At 42.2% G+C, this 16,938-nt stretch overlaps 1 protein-coding gene across 2 annotated transcripts; it reads left to right on the forward strand.

Moving 5' to 3' along the window:
* The first annotated feature begins 222 nt into the window (after positions 1-222).
* LOC309333217 (RNA-binding motif protein, X chromosome-like) lies at positions 223-16,480 on the forward strand. 2 transcript variants are annotated; one of them, XM_081846636.1, is made up of 9 exons: positions 223-388; positions 574-680; positions 2,357-2,525; positions 3,460-3,579; positions 4,219-4,333; positions 6,884-7,009; positions 10,562-10,662; positions 11,140-13,094; positions 16,186-16,480. In XM_081846636.1, the coding sequence occupies exons 1-8, from the start codon at positions 280-282 to the stop codon at positions 11,448-11,450; spliced, it is 1,158 nt and encodes a 385-aa protein (XP_081702762.1). In that variant the 5' UTR covers positions 223-279; the 3' UTR covers positions 11,451-13,094; positions 16,186-16,480. The 2 variants fall into 2 exon arrangements, with proteins under 2 accessions (XP_081702762.1, XP_081702763.1); XM_081846637.1 differs by having other exon boundaries at positions 10,577-10,662.
* The last annotated feature ends 458 nt before the right edge of the window (positions 16,481-16,938 follow it).

Genomic DNA, 16,938 nt, shown 5'->3' on the forward strand with positions numbered 1-16,938 from the left:
AACCCCAGAGTCAGCCACGACTGGACCTAATGGTCAGGGGTCCCTTTACCTTTTTAAGCAAGGCCTTGGTCACCACAAAAAGGATGCTGCCATTTCTGTTTAGCAACTAAGCGCATGGACAAGCTGATAAGGACCATCAAGCCCTAATCAGATTTTTCAATATCTGCATATTGCTGTCTGAGGATTTATCCTGTTGTTTTGTCAAATATTTCCAAAGGACCCAAGCTTCTCCCATTTCAAGTTGAATGTGTGTTGTTCCAGATCCCAAACTGTGTCAAAATGGTTGAAGCAGATCGTCCTGGCAAGCTGTTCATTGGTGGGCTGAACACAGAGACTAATGAGAAGGCTCTTGAATCTGTCTTTGGCAAATATGGCCATATAGTAGAGGGTAAGCACACAGCCTTTTTAGGGCATAATATTAAGTTAAAGGTCTGCTTTGATGAATTTTACAGCTTTGATCAGTTGAAGTGATAGAGCTTATATGTCCTCTAAGAAGTTCTGAGCAGGCTTGTGTACAACTTGGGATACACCATTCTAAGATGAAAGTGGAATAACACTTTTGTCTTTCTTCAGTTCTCCTTATGAAAGACCGTGAAACCAACAAATCAAGAGGGTTTGCTTTTGTTACCTTCGAGAGTCCAGCAGATGCCAAGGATGCTGCCAGAGATATGAATGGAAAGGTAGGAACTAATGTGTTAATTGCAGAGTGTCAAGCTGAGGGTGATTGGATTGATTGATTGACAGAGTTGCTTTTATTAATGAGACAAGTTCAGTGATGTGTTATAATGGAGTGAATGCTTGGGTAATAGCATTTAGGGATGCTAAGGGAATTTGTTTAAGGATGTTAAGGGTTAGCTTTAAGACAAATAAAACCTACGGGACCGCCTCTCCTGGTATGCCCCACAGAGGAACTTACGATCTTCAAATAAAAACACCTTGAAGGTCCCAAGCCACAGAGAGGTTAGGCTGGCCTCAACTAGAGCCAGGGCTTTTTCGGCTGCGGCTCCAACCTGGTGGAACGCTCTGTCACAAGAGACTAGGGCCCTGCAGGACTTGACATCTTTCCACAGGGCCTGCAAGACAGAGCTGTTCCACCTGGCCTTTGGTCAGGGCGCAGCCTGACTCCCTCCTTTGGCAATCTTTACAAAACTTTAGTTTATGGTTGCCATCAATTTTGATTTTAATTCATTTTTATAATGTTTTATAATGTTGTACTGTTTTAGTGTTGTTAGCCGCCCTGAGCCCGGCTTCGGCTGGGGAGGGCAGGATATAAATAAAATTTATTATTATTATTATTATTATTATTATTATGGCTTATTTTCTTCAAGAATGCTAGTATGGGCATTCTATGGGCTACTCTTAAATTAAGAATGAAACTGGATGTCTCAAGAACTGCCTAAATAATATAGCATTGCTTCCTGATTGTGATGGCTCAATCAATTATTTCTAGAAAATACCTGTAGTGACTGTTACTTTTTAATAACATGCACTGTCGGGATCTCCGCTCGGCCAAGCTGATAAAGCTCATTTTCTTCCCCTGAGTCCTTCGGAATCGCCTCCCGACGTGTTTAACGACCTGAGCCTTTAATAAGGCTCCAAGGCACGTTCCCACATTAAGCAGAGTATCAAAGCAGCAGAAGTGATGAGATTTATGGCTACATGCTATGCTTTATTTCTTACTACGCAGACAGCAAAGAAATATACATCCTCTCTCCATGAAAGCAGAGAGCAACTGGAACAAAGGAATAAAGGAAACAGGAAACCACTAACGTCACATCCGCCTCTAGTCTCCCGTGAGACTTCCAACAGTCTGCACTGTCTCTGGAATGTAAACAGAGCCTTGTGACTCTAAGCAGCTGCTCAGTGGCAAAACAGAAACTAACATCCTCCCCCTTTCTGTGAACACCACTGGGCAGCGTGTCAGTACAATCTCAGTACAAACCCAATTTCTGTACATAGGTACAGCCTTGTGACTCTAAGCAGCTGCTCAGTGGCAAAACAGAAACTAATATGCACATCATGGCAAAACCTTTGCTTCTGAAAATTGGTTTAAATGCACTTGGAAACTAAAGATCTAGAAGAATTGTATGTAAACAAATAAGATTGACATACTGAAAGCATGTAGCCGTAGAATATGGGTGTTCAATTTTTAAGATCACCTTGGTTGGTTAAATCCTAGAGTGGTTTACAAAGTGGGGTTAAAACAATATATTCATTTTTAAAATTATGCTTTTTATCTGCATAATACAAAACCAAACGTATTTGCTAGAAACCATAGCAGGGATAAGAACTGAGGCACTCTGTCCTACAAAAAGAAGCATTTGCAATTAATGTTAAGTTAGATTCCTTTGTTCAGTCTTTAGACGGAAGATCAATTAAAGTTGAACAAGCTACCAAGCCATCCTTTGAAACCGGTAGACGTGGGCCCCCTCCCCCTCCAAGGAGCAGAGGTCCTCCAAGAGGTTTTAGAGGCGGAAGAGGTGGAAGTGGAACACGGGGTCCCCCTTCAAGAGGGAGTTATTTGGGTATGTGTGTTTTCCCATGTGTAATTGGGCAGCATACAAGACACTGCATAGAGAATGCTGGTTTACAGCCTACTCTCAAAATCAAGACACAATTAGGACTGTGCAGTGTCTGGTTTTCAACATTTTATATATCAGCAGCTAAATATTGTATTATACTGCTACATTCCAAACATCATGATATATCTTAGCTGCCGCTTCTCTCCACCTTAGGGGAGGAATAAATAGCCTAGATACATATGCCCTGCAGTTAAGTAAGGCCCCATATTGCCTTAAACTTCTTGGCTGAGGGGCAAGAAGCCCCTAAAAATATCTGAAACAGATACTACGATCTGAATGCCATACTGGTTTCAGACAATTTACCAATATATCGCCCAGCTCTAGACACAATACAAATGATGAATTTCTGGTGGTTTGGAAGTTTGGGAAAAGATTGTCGTCCTGCTATTTCACAGGATGAATGCTGTTCTTGTGTTTGATGTACTCAAGTATAGAGATGAAGCTAGCAAACTTGTAGCCTTGCTTAAAACATTGAGGTGTATTTTGGAAACTGGGCCAGGGATTAATCTCATGTTAAGCAAATTGGCAATTTGCCTTAACTGAAATTTTGCAAGTTTAGGCAGAAGTTATTTAATCGGTGTCGGTAACATTTAAAAACAAGTATTGCAATCCCTGTAATAGCAAACACAGCAGCAAATAAATAAACAACAAATTCATGAAAACAGAACAGTAAAATCATAGTTATTCAAATTATCGGAAAGAGCTGCTGAGAATCAGTTCTGTTCCAAATGACATTCTCTCTCTGGGAAGGGACAGTGTAGAATATTCTGTGTGTATCATGGGTACTGCCACAGTGGTACATTGTGCTCCTAGTGAGGCAGAACTGTCTGAGGAATCCTGTTTCTGCTATCTAGCTGGCACATTGCTGATCTTTTAGGTTCTTCTAGAGGCCCTCTACCGATGAAAAGGGGTCCACCCCCACGTAGTGGTGGCCCACCACCTAAAAGACCTGCTCCTTCTGGACCTGTTCGTAGCAGTAGTGGAATGGGAGGCAGAGGTAATTTTTTTAATCACTTTGATGCCAAACAGCATGTAAATGTAATAAAGTATTTTTTTATTGTCCATTGCATGGATCCACAAGTCTGTGGTGGTTGGAGAAAGGCTTTTACAACTGTGCTGAGTTTTACTGGCACTCAGAAATAGCAATTTAGTTGTACTGCTTCCAGGACCCTCCAGCAGTGCTATGTTGGGAGCAAGTCCCCGCTAGTGTCTCTGTGTTAGGGCAGATACCCCTTGCTGGATTAAGAGGTATGAATTGACACTCCTTAGTTATGCTGGATGACTTCGGTTTTCAGCATATCTCCACATGTGAGTCCTATGCAACACGTTGGAAAAGGATTCTTGAGTTGTAGAATATGGGCTAAATACTCACTAGTCAGCCCTTGTTGATGTATGCTTAGTTTGACTAGGCCTCTGTTTGGAAGAACTGAAAGCAAGCTTTCTTTCAGTATAATGTAGGACTTTGCTATCTCTTCATCTTGCTGATAGAGGTTGTATTGAACTTAAACCACCACAGAAAAGTTTGATTCAGTATGGTGTGGTCTTAGCTCATGGTGGGAACAACTTTCTCTACTAATACCTTGTTTTCAGAAGGCTTTATTTCAAAAATATTTCATTTTCTGCTTGATTACTTAAGAACCCCTCTCACGTGGTAGAGACGGTTATGGAGGACCGCCACGGAGAGAACCACTGCCATCACGAAGAGATGTCTACCTGTCTCCAAGAGATGGTGGTTACAGTACTAAAGACAGGTAAAATCAAACCCTGTTGGATATTTTTCAGATCAAGGAACTTAATTATTGAACCTACTGCATTTTGATTGCAGAAGCAGTGATTTAATGGAAAGGGTGTAGGGGGAGAACATCTGGGACATTTTTTGGACTGGGCGTGTCCCATCTGTCAGGACAACCAGACAATTGATTTGTTCTGGCAAATCAATGAGATAATGAGGCTTCTGGTGTTTACTGTTTATGGACAATTTGTTATCTGCATAAAGGAAGAATGAGGAGAATCAAAGTGGCTGGATATTTTCTTTCTTTTAATTGCATTTGTACTTAATGCTAGTCATTTAAATTGTAGCAATTAATTGTAGAATTGGTTGTATTTCTTATTTAAAGCTAAATGCTAATCAGAGAAGTTAACTCAGGTTTCTGCAACCCAGGTTTAAGATGCTAGTGGCTACACCACCTTTTGAAGTTCAGTATTCTGTGACTTGTCTTTTTTTTTAAAAAAAAAAATATCCATTTTATAACACAAGTAAACAACACAAACAGAAAAACAAACAATACAAACATTCTTGTCTTATCCTTATTTTTTCTAAACATTGTTAGGTGGGCTTCCCCAAGTCCCCCCATCTGATTTTCATTTTAACTCATCTTTAGCAGTTTACATATATCATAATTTCTAACTATTTTTTTTTATCATCACACTTACTTTAACCATAAAAATCTTCACATTTCATTTACAAATGATACTATTTTAAAATACACTAGCTTCTATTTCTAACCCTACAGCCTATATCCACTTCCAAAGCTGTTCTAAGATTTAAATATTAACATATTTTTTCAAATATTCCTTAAACTTTTTCCAATCTTCTTCCACTGTCTCCTCTCTCTGGTCTCGGAGTCTCCCAGTCAGTTTGGCAAGTTCCATATAGTCCATCATCTTCATCTGCCATTCTTCGATAGTTGGTAAATCTTGGTTCTTCCAATTCTTCACTAGCAATATTCTCGCAGCTGTTGTGGCATACAGAAAAATAGTAACATCCTTTTTGGGGATTTCACCCCCCACTATGCCAAGTAAAAGGCTTCTGGTTTCTTAATAAATGTGTTTTTCAACACTTTTTTCAGTTCATTGTAAATCCTTTCCCAGAAGTCTTTTACCTTGGGGCACGTCCACCACATGTGGTAAAAGGTTCCTTCTTTTTCTTTACATTTCCAGCATTTATTATCATGAGTATGATACATTTTTGCTAACTTCACTGGTGTTAAATACAATCTGTACATCATTTTCATCAAATTTTCTCTTAATACGTTACAAGCTGTAAATTTGATTCCCTTTTTCCACAATTTCTCCCAATCCACCATCATGATACTGTGCCCCACATCCCTGGCCCATTCAGTCATTACAGATTTCACTTGTTCATCTTTCGTATGCTATTCCAGCAATAAATTATACATCTTAGATAGGTTTTTTGTTTTTGTATCTAGTAATTCCGTTTCCAGATTGGATTTCTCTGTTTGAAAACCGATTTTCTTATCCATTTTAAACACTTCATTTATCTGGATGTACTGGAACCAATCATCTACTTTATCTTTCAACTGATAATAAGATTTTAATCTAAATTGGTCCCCTACTTCCATCAAAATATTATACTTCAACCACGTGTCTTTCATATTCAACCTTTTATGGTTCTTAGCTTCCAATGGTGATATCCACCTGGGTGTTTTCCTTTCTAAACAAATCCTTATATCTCATCCAAACATTGTACAAAGATTTTCTAACTATCTGATTTTTAAATCCTTTGTGAGCTTTTATCTTGTCGTACCATAAATATGCATGCCAACCAAATACATTATCAAAACCTTCCAAATCTAAAACATCTGTATCTAAGTAAATCCTTAAATCTGGCAGGGAGAAACCCCCTCTCTCTTTCACATCTGTTAATAATTTAAATTTAATTCTGGGTTTTCCCCCCTGCCAGATAAATTTAGATAATACCTTTTGCCATTCCTTAAAACAATTCAACTTATCAATGATAGGAAGTACTTGAAACAAGAATAACAACTTAGGCAATACATTCATCTTTACCCCAGAAATTTGGCCCAACAAAGATAGTTTCAACCTCGTCCAGATATACAAATCCCTTTTGATACCTTTCCATAACTTTTCATAGTTGTCTTTGTACAAATTCAGTTTTTTTGCAGTCATATTTACACCCAGATATTTCACCTTTTTCACAAACTTCAGCCCTGTGGTTTCCTCTAAATTAAGTTTTTCATGTATTGTTAATTTTTCCCCTAAAACTTTGGTTTCATTCTTATTCAATTTGAAACCTGCAACTTGTCCGAACTCTTGAATCATCTTCAGTGCTTTAATTGCACTGATCTCAGGCTTTTGAAGTTCAGTATTCTGTGACTTGTCAGCCAAGTCTAATTAGATGTTACACTATGTCTCCTCCACTTTGTGGTAGGGTGTCTGCTGCTGCATTAGGACTCTGCTTGAGCGTATGGCTGTGAGCTGTTATGAGGAGCTCCTGCACTTCACTATCGGAAAAAATACTTTAGTTTTCATTTCCATAGCTATTCAAGTCGGGACTATCCAAGCTCCAGAGAAACAAGAGATTATGCCCCACCGCCAAGAGATTATGCCTACCGTGATTATGGTCACTTCAGTTCACGTGATGAATACCCCTCAAGAGGCTACAGGTAGCTAATGTTTGATTTTGTGTGTTGTTGAACAAATCTCTCATATTCCATTAACAAGCTAGTCAAGCTCATTGTTCAATTGGCAAGTTCCAGAGACAAAAAAGAATATACTCCACCTCCAAGAGATCATGCCTACCGTGACTATGGTCATTCCCGTTCACGTGATGTACTCAAGAGGTTACAGGTACTTAAGGTTACAGGTTACAGGTACTTAACGTTCACTTTTGTGTATTCTCAAACAAATCTTTTAATATTTCATTCAACAAGTTAGTCAAGCTTATGTTTCAGTTTGCAGTGTGCTTCTTTGTACTTGATTCAAACGATAAGCACAATAATATAACAAGTGTTTTGTGGCACCTTGAGCAGCTTCATTATGCCAGAAGGTTTGGTGGACTACAGTCCTTTTCATCAGACACTTCTGAAGTCTTATACCTACTAGCAACTAAGGATAGTACTTCATGTGTCAGGTGAAGTGGACTGTGGTGCATGGAAGCTTATGCCATAATAAATCTGTTTATATTTAAGGTGCTACAAGAACATGTATATCCCTCTTATGTTACAGAAGAGAAACCAATGAACAATTGTTGGCTTTCTTTAAGCAGTTCTAAAGCCACTATCCAGCCATGTGAAGGTGGATAATGTAGGTCTATGGGAAGCTATATGTCATTATTTTCTATAGCACCATCTATGTTTATCAGGGATGGGGCAGACTTCAGGCTTTTGGAATATACTTTATTTGGAACTAAAACCTAGGAATCTATTAACAGGAGTCTAGTGTAAATGATGTACTTGGAATTAAAGAATTTTGAGCCCAGGAGTTCAACTGAACAGCGCTCATGTTCTACGCACGGATCCTTTAATGGTTGCCACAAGCTTTCTACATTTTGCTGCTATAATTGGGAATCACAAATCTTTGCTGATCTACTAATAGATCCAGATCTATCTTCTGACTACCACCCCTGATATTCATGATGCTCTGCAAAGAACAGCTTTGACTAGTTCTTACCCCAAGTGACTTATGTAGACACAAAGGAAATGGGGGGGGGGGTAATTGATGCAAGGATAGATAGATCTTTGATTATTTTAGTTATGTGTACTTAGACTGAGTCAGGCAGGGTATTGGGACTAAAGGGTGGGTCATCTCAAAACGACCTGGATGGGAGACTGCTTGGGAACCAAATCTAAGATTCTTTTGAGGAAGAACAGGGTATAAGTGAAAGGTCTACCTTACTCTGTGCAAAAGTCACTGTGACCCTTCCCCTCTGCAGGGAGGTGGGACCAATTTGGATGGTCTGCCCCTGCCACTTAATGGATCCAAATGGTTTCCAAAGAGTGGTAGGGGATGTTTTATCCCATGTTGGTGGTCTTTCAGCTGATTCCCTGGTGGCCCGCTGGAATGTGGAGTTAACCAGGGCTATTGACTGTTTGGCTCCGAAGCACGCTCTCCGATTGCATGGACAGCCCCATGCTTTTCAACGGATCTGAGGGCAATGAAACAATCACTGAGACAGCTAGAGCCCCGGTGGCGGAAAACTCATTCTGAAGCTGACCGGACATGGGTTAGAGCTCAGTGTCGAGCCTACCAAGTGATGGGAGCAACAGCGAAGAAGACTTTCTTCACTGCCTCTATTGCATCTGTAGAAAACAGCAGCAGGAGACTTTTTCAGGTGGTTCGCAATTTAGCGGAACCACCTGCTACATCGGGGCCCAGTACAGGCCACATGATCTCCTGCAATGATTTTGCAAAGTTTTTTGCAGATAAACTCGCTCAGATTCGGGAAGAGGTAGACTCCACAATGGGAGCAGGGCCAGGGCGGGAGAGTGCTAGAGTTCTGTCTAGTCAAGTTGTGTGGGATCAATTCCAATCTGTTACCTCCGAGGATGTGGACAGGCTGCTTGGACGAGTGAAACCAACCACCTGTCTCCTTGATCCTTGCCCATCCTGGCTTATAAAAGCTAGCTGGGTGATGGGCTTTGCGGGGTGGTGAATGCTTCTCTCTGTGAGGGAGCCTTCCCAGACCTGCTGAAAGAGGCAGTTATCAAACCGCTTCTTAAAAAACCATCTTTAGATGCTGTCAACATGGCCAACTATCGCCCAGTCTCAAATCTTCTATTCTTGGGCAAGGTATTGAGAGAGTGGTTGCTGAACAACTCCAGGCACGCCTGGAAGAAGCAGACCATTTGGATCCCTTCCAGTCGGGATTCAGACCTCACTATGGGACTGAAACTGCCTTGGTTGCACTGGTTGATGATCTCCGGTGGGCTAGGGACAAAGCTAAGAGCTGTTTCCTAGTTCTGCTGGATCTCTCAGCGGCTTTTGACACCATCGACCAGAACATCCTTCTGGACCGTCTAGAGGAGCTGGGGGCACTGTTATACAGTGGTACTGCTCCTTTCTCCTGGGCCGTGTTCAGAAAGTGGTGGGGGGGGATGAGTGTTCAGACCCCTGGGCTCTCACTTGTGGGGTGCCTCAGCGTTTCATCCTCTCCCCCATGCTTTTTAACATCTACATGAAGCTGCTGGGAAAGAGCATCAGGGCTTTTGGGCTGGGTGTTCATCAATATGCAGATGAAACCCAGCTCAACCTGTCTTTCAAATCAGAACCAGTGCAGGCGGTGAAGGTCGTGTGTGAGTGCCTGGAGGCGGTTGGAGGATGGATGGTGGCTAATGGATTGAGGTTGAATCTTGAAAAGACAGAAGTACTGTTTTGGGGGGACAGGGGGGCGGGCTGGTGTGGAGGACTCCCTGGTCCTGAATGGGGTAACTGTGCCCCTGAAGGACCAGATGCGCAGCCTGGGAGTTAGTTTGGATTCACAGCTGTCCATGGAGGTGCAGGTTAATTCTGTGTCTAGGGCAGCTGGTACACAGGCTGAGACCCTACCTGCCTGCAGACTGTCTCACCAGAGTGGTGCATGCTCTAGTTATCTCTCGCTTGGACTACTGCAATGCACACTATGTGGGGCTACCTTTGAAGGTGACCCGGAAACTACAACGAATCCAGAATGCGGCAGCTAGACTGGTGACTGGGAGCAGCTGCCGAGACCATATAACACCGGTCTTCAAAGACCTACACTGGCTCCCAGTACGTTTCCGAGCACAATTGAAAGTGTTGGTGCTGACCTTTAAAGCCCTAAATGGCTCCAGTCCAGTATACCTGAAGGAGCATCTCCACCTCAATCTTTCTGCCCAGACACTGAGATCCAGCGCTGAGGGCCTTCTGGCGGTTCCCTCATTGCGATAAGTAAGGTTACAGGAAATCAGGCAGAGGGCCTTCTTGGTAGTGGCATCCGCCCTGTGGAACGCCCTCCCACCAGATGTCAAAGAGAAAAACAACTCGACATTTAGAAGACACCTGAAGGCAGCCTGTTTAGGAAAGCTTTTAATGTTTAATAGGTTATTGTATTTTAGTGTTCTGTTGGAAGCCGCCCAGAGTGGCTGGGCAAACCCAGCCAGATGGGTGGGGTATAAATAATAAATTATTTTATTATTATTATTATTATTATTATTATTATTATTATTATTATAGCAATGGCCTGTACTAAACCCCAACAGTTATTCTTCTTACAGTAATCGTGATGGCTGTGGAGGGCGTGACCGGGACTACTCTGATCACCCAAGTGGGGGCTCATACAGAAATTCCTATGAGAGTTATGGTAAGTGCTTATTTTGAAGGTCTTCAGGAACTCAATAGGCCTCACTCTTGACTTAATAGACTGCATCTACTTAAGTGGGGAATTGGCATTCTGGGCTTGTCCACTGCAGTGAAAATACACCGTTACTTCATTTTTAACAAAATGATTGAATTACATTTCCCATAAACTAACGAAGCAAAAGTTCAACTGTTCTGAATTGCATCTATCACTGGAGAAAAAAAATTGTGGAATTTCTGTTGTAAAAATAGCAAGCTGTTCTGGAATAATCCCAAAAAGAGCTGCCTTGAGAAATATCGTCTTCAAACAGTCTTTATTTCATTCACTATCCGATACTCCCCTGCCAAATGTATATTAAAACTTTCAGTTAATGCAAAAGAGTAACAGACACCATTGATACAAATTCTTTTAAACTTAGATGTAAAGTTGTGGTGATATGATTTATAGTGTTGTCCTATTACCTGACCATTGAACCTGCAGGTAACTCACGTAGTGCTCCACCTGCACGAGGGCCCCCTCCATCTTATGGTGGAAGCAGTCGCTATGACGATTATGGGAACACCCGAGATGGGTATGGTGGAAGTCGAGAAAGTTACTCAAGCAGCAGAAGTGATGTCTACTCAAGTGGCCGGGATCGTGTGGGAAGACAAGACCGAGGCCTCACCCCTTCTATGGAAAGGGGTTATGCTCCTCCACGTGATTCTTACAGCAGCTCCAGCCGCGGAGCACCCAGAGGTGGCGGCCGTGGAGGGAGCCGCTCTGATAGAGGTGGAGGCCGAAGCAGATACTGAAACCTTTAAAAGTGCTGGACCAAATCAGTTTTTTCCTCCAACAAATGAGATGTGGAAGTTCTATCCCCACTCCAGAGGACTACTGAAACATTTGTCTTTATCTTTTTTATTGTTTCTTGTTAAGTTCCCCTCCATTACTTAATATATATTTTTTGGTGAGGAGAAAGAAAACTTGTTTTAATTTAATTTCAAAATTGTTAAGATTTGTCTCAGAATGCAGGTGTTAATGTATGACATTTTTAGCCTGTGTACTAGTGTTGTAACTTCTTAAAGTAAAGGTTAACCCTGAAATGCAACGCTCTCACCTCATCCATGAAACCGGCAACCCTAAGGCTTCCCGTACAACGTGCAGCCATCTAAAATGGCCATGGATCGTTCTACACATGCAAACATGTGCCTTCTTTCTAGCAAACCCATTTTAGCTTTTGGAGGGTGGTGGGATGTGTGCCAGACTAAAATGTTAAAACATCCTCTCCATGCTGAAATGCACACAATGCTCCAAAATAGAAAATTAGTTTTGTGTAAAAATTCAGGATACCATTCAGTCATTAAATCCAAACGACATACGGATAATGCTGAATGTACATTGTGCCTTTCTAAATACTTCATTTGGGAATTTGCAAGAACCTCACCCCCCAAAATAACATATTAACCTGTAGTAAGCAAGCTACAGATGTGTAAGAGGTTTGGCCAGTTCCATCAAAGAAGCTGCAAAACAGTACTTGCTCTTACTGTTTCAAATTTTAGCAATCCTGTAGTGTCTCATTTTTAAAGGAACATCTTTGCTGTACATCATGGCAATGGAAGCTCTTTTAAATTTTAAAGCAGCACCCAATAGAAAAACTGCTGGATAGCCTTAGGCAAAGCCTTACAAATTCAACATAACCTTATCTTAGATGAAACTGTGTATGGCACAAAGCTTTTGAAAGCAACACTAAGAAAGCAACTCACTGTAGACAAACATTTCTTTAGAGGGTTGGGAGGGGTTATTTTTTGCCCAGTATGTTTTGAGGAAGAACTTAAAAAAACAACTGTTTGTACTATACTATACTAGGAAATTAAAATGCTAGCAAATCAGAAATTGGCTTAAATAGCCAAAATATATACCAGCTTGGGGAATTACAGACAAGCCGTTAATACAAACCTGATGTTTAGTTGGATGCCTGACTTCTTTGTACTAAGTCAGGTGGGCAGTTTTGATACAAATAGCAGAACCTGTGGCAAGTTGTCATGATCCAGGTGGAGCCAGGAAGTCCAAAAGATGCTCTTGAAATGTAGTAAGACTTGAAGACCTCCAAATAAAGTTCTGCTATAATCCTTAAAACATGCCAGTCAGGTTGTGGATTTACCACGAAAAGCACCATTGGAAAGGAAATGAGAATCCATAAGCCATTACAGTTCATTCCAATCCAGTGAACCTTCCACCTCTCAAACTTAAAGCATCAGAGCTTGAAGTAGGTTAATTGGCAAACACAGGCATTCTTGCTATGTTTCTGGGGGTGGTTAGGGGCTTGGGCAGTTTGTGCTAGAATAATCTTTCATGCCTGTTTTAATTGTTGCAGGATGACAGCGGTCTTTAATATGTGACCTGGTGCATGGCAGTGCTGGTGGACAACATGGATTTCTACTCTGATAGTACAACAGGTAAGCTGTGGATGAATGCAATGTTAGGAACACTGCATACTTTTTGCAAGTTAAAGATGGGCAGATAGAGTGTACAACTTAAATTGCTGATACCTTCAGTGAAGTTTGTGGTGAGTTCTTGGCTGCTCAATTTGGGTAAATAAATAACCACCCTGTTTTGGAATCTAGCCTTTGCAAATTTCTGAGGGAAGAGGAGAGAATAAACTAGATTTTTATTATTTTTATTTTTAAATTATTTTTATTAAAATTCCATTTATCAAACCAATCATATCCAATCATATTCCCAATTATATCAATTCAAATCACAAAGTCCAAATGCTAAGCCGAATTTTATTTTTTTTGTAGGGGGTACCCATGCTTCGAGTTCGGTAGGAGTCCAATCTTCTTGTATTTCTGCTGCTTTGATGTTCACAGTCCCATCTTCTCATCTCCTTGTCATTATCCTTTTTCTTTTAATAACCTCCGAGTTGTCTCCACAAGCGAGGTAAAAGAAACAGCCTTGTTTATATTTCTGTGTGAACTTTGAAATGCTTTCCCGTAATTCATCTCACATAAATCCATCCAAGAGTCCGTTCAAGCGGCAGTCGCCATTTTAGACAATTCTGATGAAATACAGTCTCAGCGTCTGTTCTTTAATTTTCGCAGACCTTATGCACAATAAGTCAGCCTTTCCAGGAGGTTTGTTGCCCTTTCAAATTTACGGTCCAACCTGATAACAAAACAGTGGCTCATACTCCCTATGACTGGAAATCTTGCAGCAAGGTCTGCCCCTTAATGGCAGATCGCTTTTGTAACTACGTACAAGAAAGCCTCCATTCTTTCCAGATCTCCCACAGAGTAAAACCTTTTATTAGCATTTTTTGTTTCCACACAGTTTATTTTTCCATCTCACTTGCTGTCAGTCATTGTGGCAGTTCTTCTAAAGGGGGGGGGGTTGTTAGGTAAATCATATTAAAAAGCAGAAAGTTCCCCCTCCTTTCCGTTCCATTTCACATACCAACATAGTTGTGTTTCTTTGATATAGTCCTCAGTTCATTCCATCGCTTCATCATTTCAGTGGTAGATTTATTTAGCAGATAACACACTCCTGACCTCGCTCGAAGCATGTGCGTTTACTTCTCCAAATTTTCTTCTTAAGCAACACAGCCAGTTTCGCTCCTGAAAGTAGCGTCCGGGAGTTCCAGGACTCGCACAAGGGCTTTCCGCCCAGTGCCCCCACCCCCTCCTCCTTTCGAACTCGGGGGTGATTTATGGGCAAACCGCGGGCGAGGCAGCATTTTCCCATCCCCTGGGAAAATGAGGGAGACTGATATACTCCCCATAATCAGCCTCTAATTACCTCATGCAAGCCGGAGAGATGGTATTGTCGGCCATCTTTCAAGGCGCCCCTAGCGGCCCCCTGAAAACTAGATTTTTTTTAAAGGCAAGCTGTGAATGGCATTTCAGGAAAAGAATATGCAGATGTCACTGATATGAGTGCAAGCTTTGAAGAGGTTCCACTAGGGATGGTGACTTCAATACCAGTTAAATATGCTGTCAGGGTTCAGTTCACTTGTTGCCCTGATACCTGGAATGCCCATAATGGTGGCATAGAAAGCTGTAGACTTTAAACTCTGATGAAAACTGGTTAAAAGCTTTGACCAGGATTTCAGACATGCTGTTCAGTAGTCTTGGGAGTATTACTATTTTTCACCTTCCACATACGTCCCAAGGTGATGTATGAAATAAAATAAAAACAGCAGAAAAATAGCAAGATGAAATTAAAAACAAAAGACATCCGTGGCAAAGATATACCATAGATTCCGGCATATTAGGCGACTGGGTGTATTAGGTAAAGGGACCATTAGGTCCAGTCGTGGCCGACGGGTTGTGGCGCTCATCTCGCTTTATTGGCCGAGGGAGCCGGCGTACAGCTTCCGGGTCATGTGGCCAGCATGACTAATCCGGTTCCGGTGAACCAGAGCAGTGCACAGAAACGCCGTTTACCTTCCCTCCGGAGCGGTACCTATTTATCTACTTGCACTTTGACGTGCTTTCAAACTGCTAGGTTGGCAAGAGCTGGGACCGAGCAACGGGAGCTCACCCCGTCCCGGGGATTCGAACCGCCAATCTGATCAGCAAGTCCTAGGCTCTGTGGTTTAACCCACAGCGCCACCCACGTCCCTATGGGCGTATTAGACGACCCCCCAAATTAGCAGCTGCAGTTTGGGGATTTGTCTTAGAAGCCCAGTCGCCTAATATGCTGGGCAGCTCCAAGCCGGGAGAAAGCCGCCCGGCGCAGAGCTGAGCCTGCCGCTCACTGAGCCTGCCGCTTGGGGGGGCGGGCTCCTCACCGGGCGGCTTTCTCCCAGCGCGGAGCTGAGCCCGCCACCCGCTGCTGCTTCAGAGCCGCAGCAGCAGCGGGGAGGCGAGCTCTGCTCCGCGCCACCCATACCCGGTGTATAAGGCGACCCCCGACCTTTTAAGCTCTTTTCCGGGGTTAAAAAGTCACCTTATACGCCGGAATTTACGGTAGTCACCCACCTAGGGAAGCTTGCCAGAATTTTTTAAAAAACGCTTCAGTTCTCTCTCTCCCTCCCTCCACCCAAAAGGAAAGGTAGTGGGCAGATGCCATAGCTCAGGCACAGGCAAACTCGGCCCTCTAGATGTTTTACGACTACAGCTTGCCTCATCCCTGACCACTGGTCCTGTTAGCTAGGGATGATGGGAGTTGTAGTCCCAAAACATCTGGAGGGCCTAGTTTGTCTATGCTTGCCATAGCTAAACAGTTGCAAAAAACAAACATTAGCAGTGAGCAGAATAAGGCTTTCAGCAGCCACAGTGCACCTAATAAGGATCCTTGAGTGTCTAATATTTTTGGGTTTGGCTGTGCTGTTTTAGAGGAAGCCTCTTCTATCCCTTAAGGATCATGTGCCCACTTGTGACTGTAAAATAACACTTTTTCCAAGAAGACCATCGTAGTTTATACAGCCTGTATTTTGAGTTTGTTATCTGCATCAAAGCACGCCCATTCATGACTGTCCCTGAGCAAATCATAGTTTTCTGATAACTTCCTTTTGAGGCACTGCTAATGTTACTCTCTTTATTTTAGGTACAAGGTTAATTGTGGCTGACATTTGAGGAATGGATGCCCATGGAGAATGCAGCTGCTGTGCAACTTAAATATGTCTACAGTTTTTCATGAAGACATTTCAGAGGGAAGTCAGATCTTAAATGCCAGTGTCAGTCGTTGTTGTGAGCATTGGATGTTTATAGAAGAGAAGAGGAAGAGGCCTAAATGTCAGAAACACCTGGATACAGATTGTTTGTACCCTCTTACAAATACTGTGTATCAAACGTTGGCATGTAATGTGCTACTCTGGCAGTACAATACTATATGATGACAACTTGTGCAGGAGTTTGGTTCCAGGGGTTCCATGTATATGCAAAAACACTCTCTAGCCTGTGGAACTCCCACACACTTGAGCATCCCAGGGTTTCCAGAGCTGGCATGCCAAGAGGGCTTCAACACCCCCATCCCCAGCAAGGCAGAGAGCTTAAAAACTCTTTGCATTGGGTTTTCCCAATGCAAAAAAAGCGCTTTTAAGCTCTCTGCCTTGCTTGCTTTTAACTTTGCAGGATTTCAACTAGGAGGCTTCAACCATGTATGTTATGTTTTGTTTATTGAAAATTTTAAAAACAAAGTTTGTAAAAATGGCTCAAATCCTGCAAGTTAAATGCTTGTAACATTCTAGCTTGTAAAGGGTCTGTCATGCATAAGTCTAGACATTTCTCTTAAGAAAATATTTATTGCTCAGATAAATCCTGGCGTCCAGCCCGCTTTGGCTGTGCAGCTACCCTCCGG

The sequence above is a fragment of the Podarcis erhardii genome, assembly GCF_964252035.2.
Source record: "Podarcis erhardii genome assembly, chromosome: W".
NCBI lineage: Eukaryota > Metazoa > Chordata > Lepidosauria > Squamata > Lacertidae > Podarcis > Podarcis erhardii.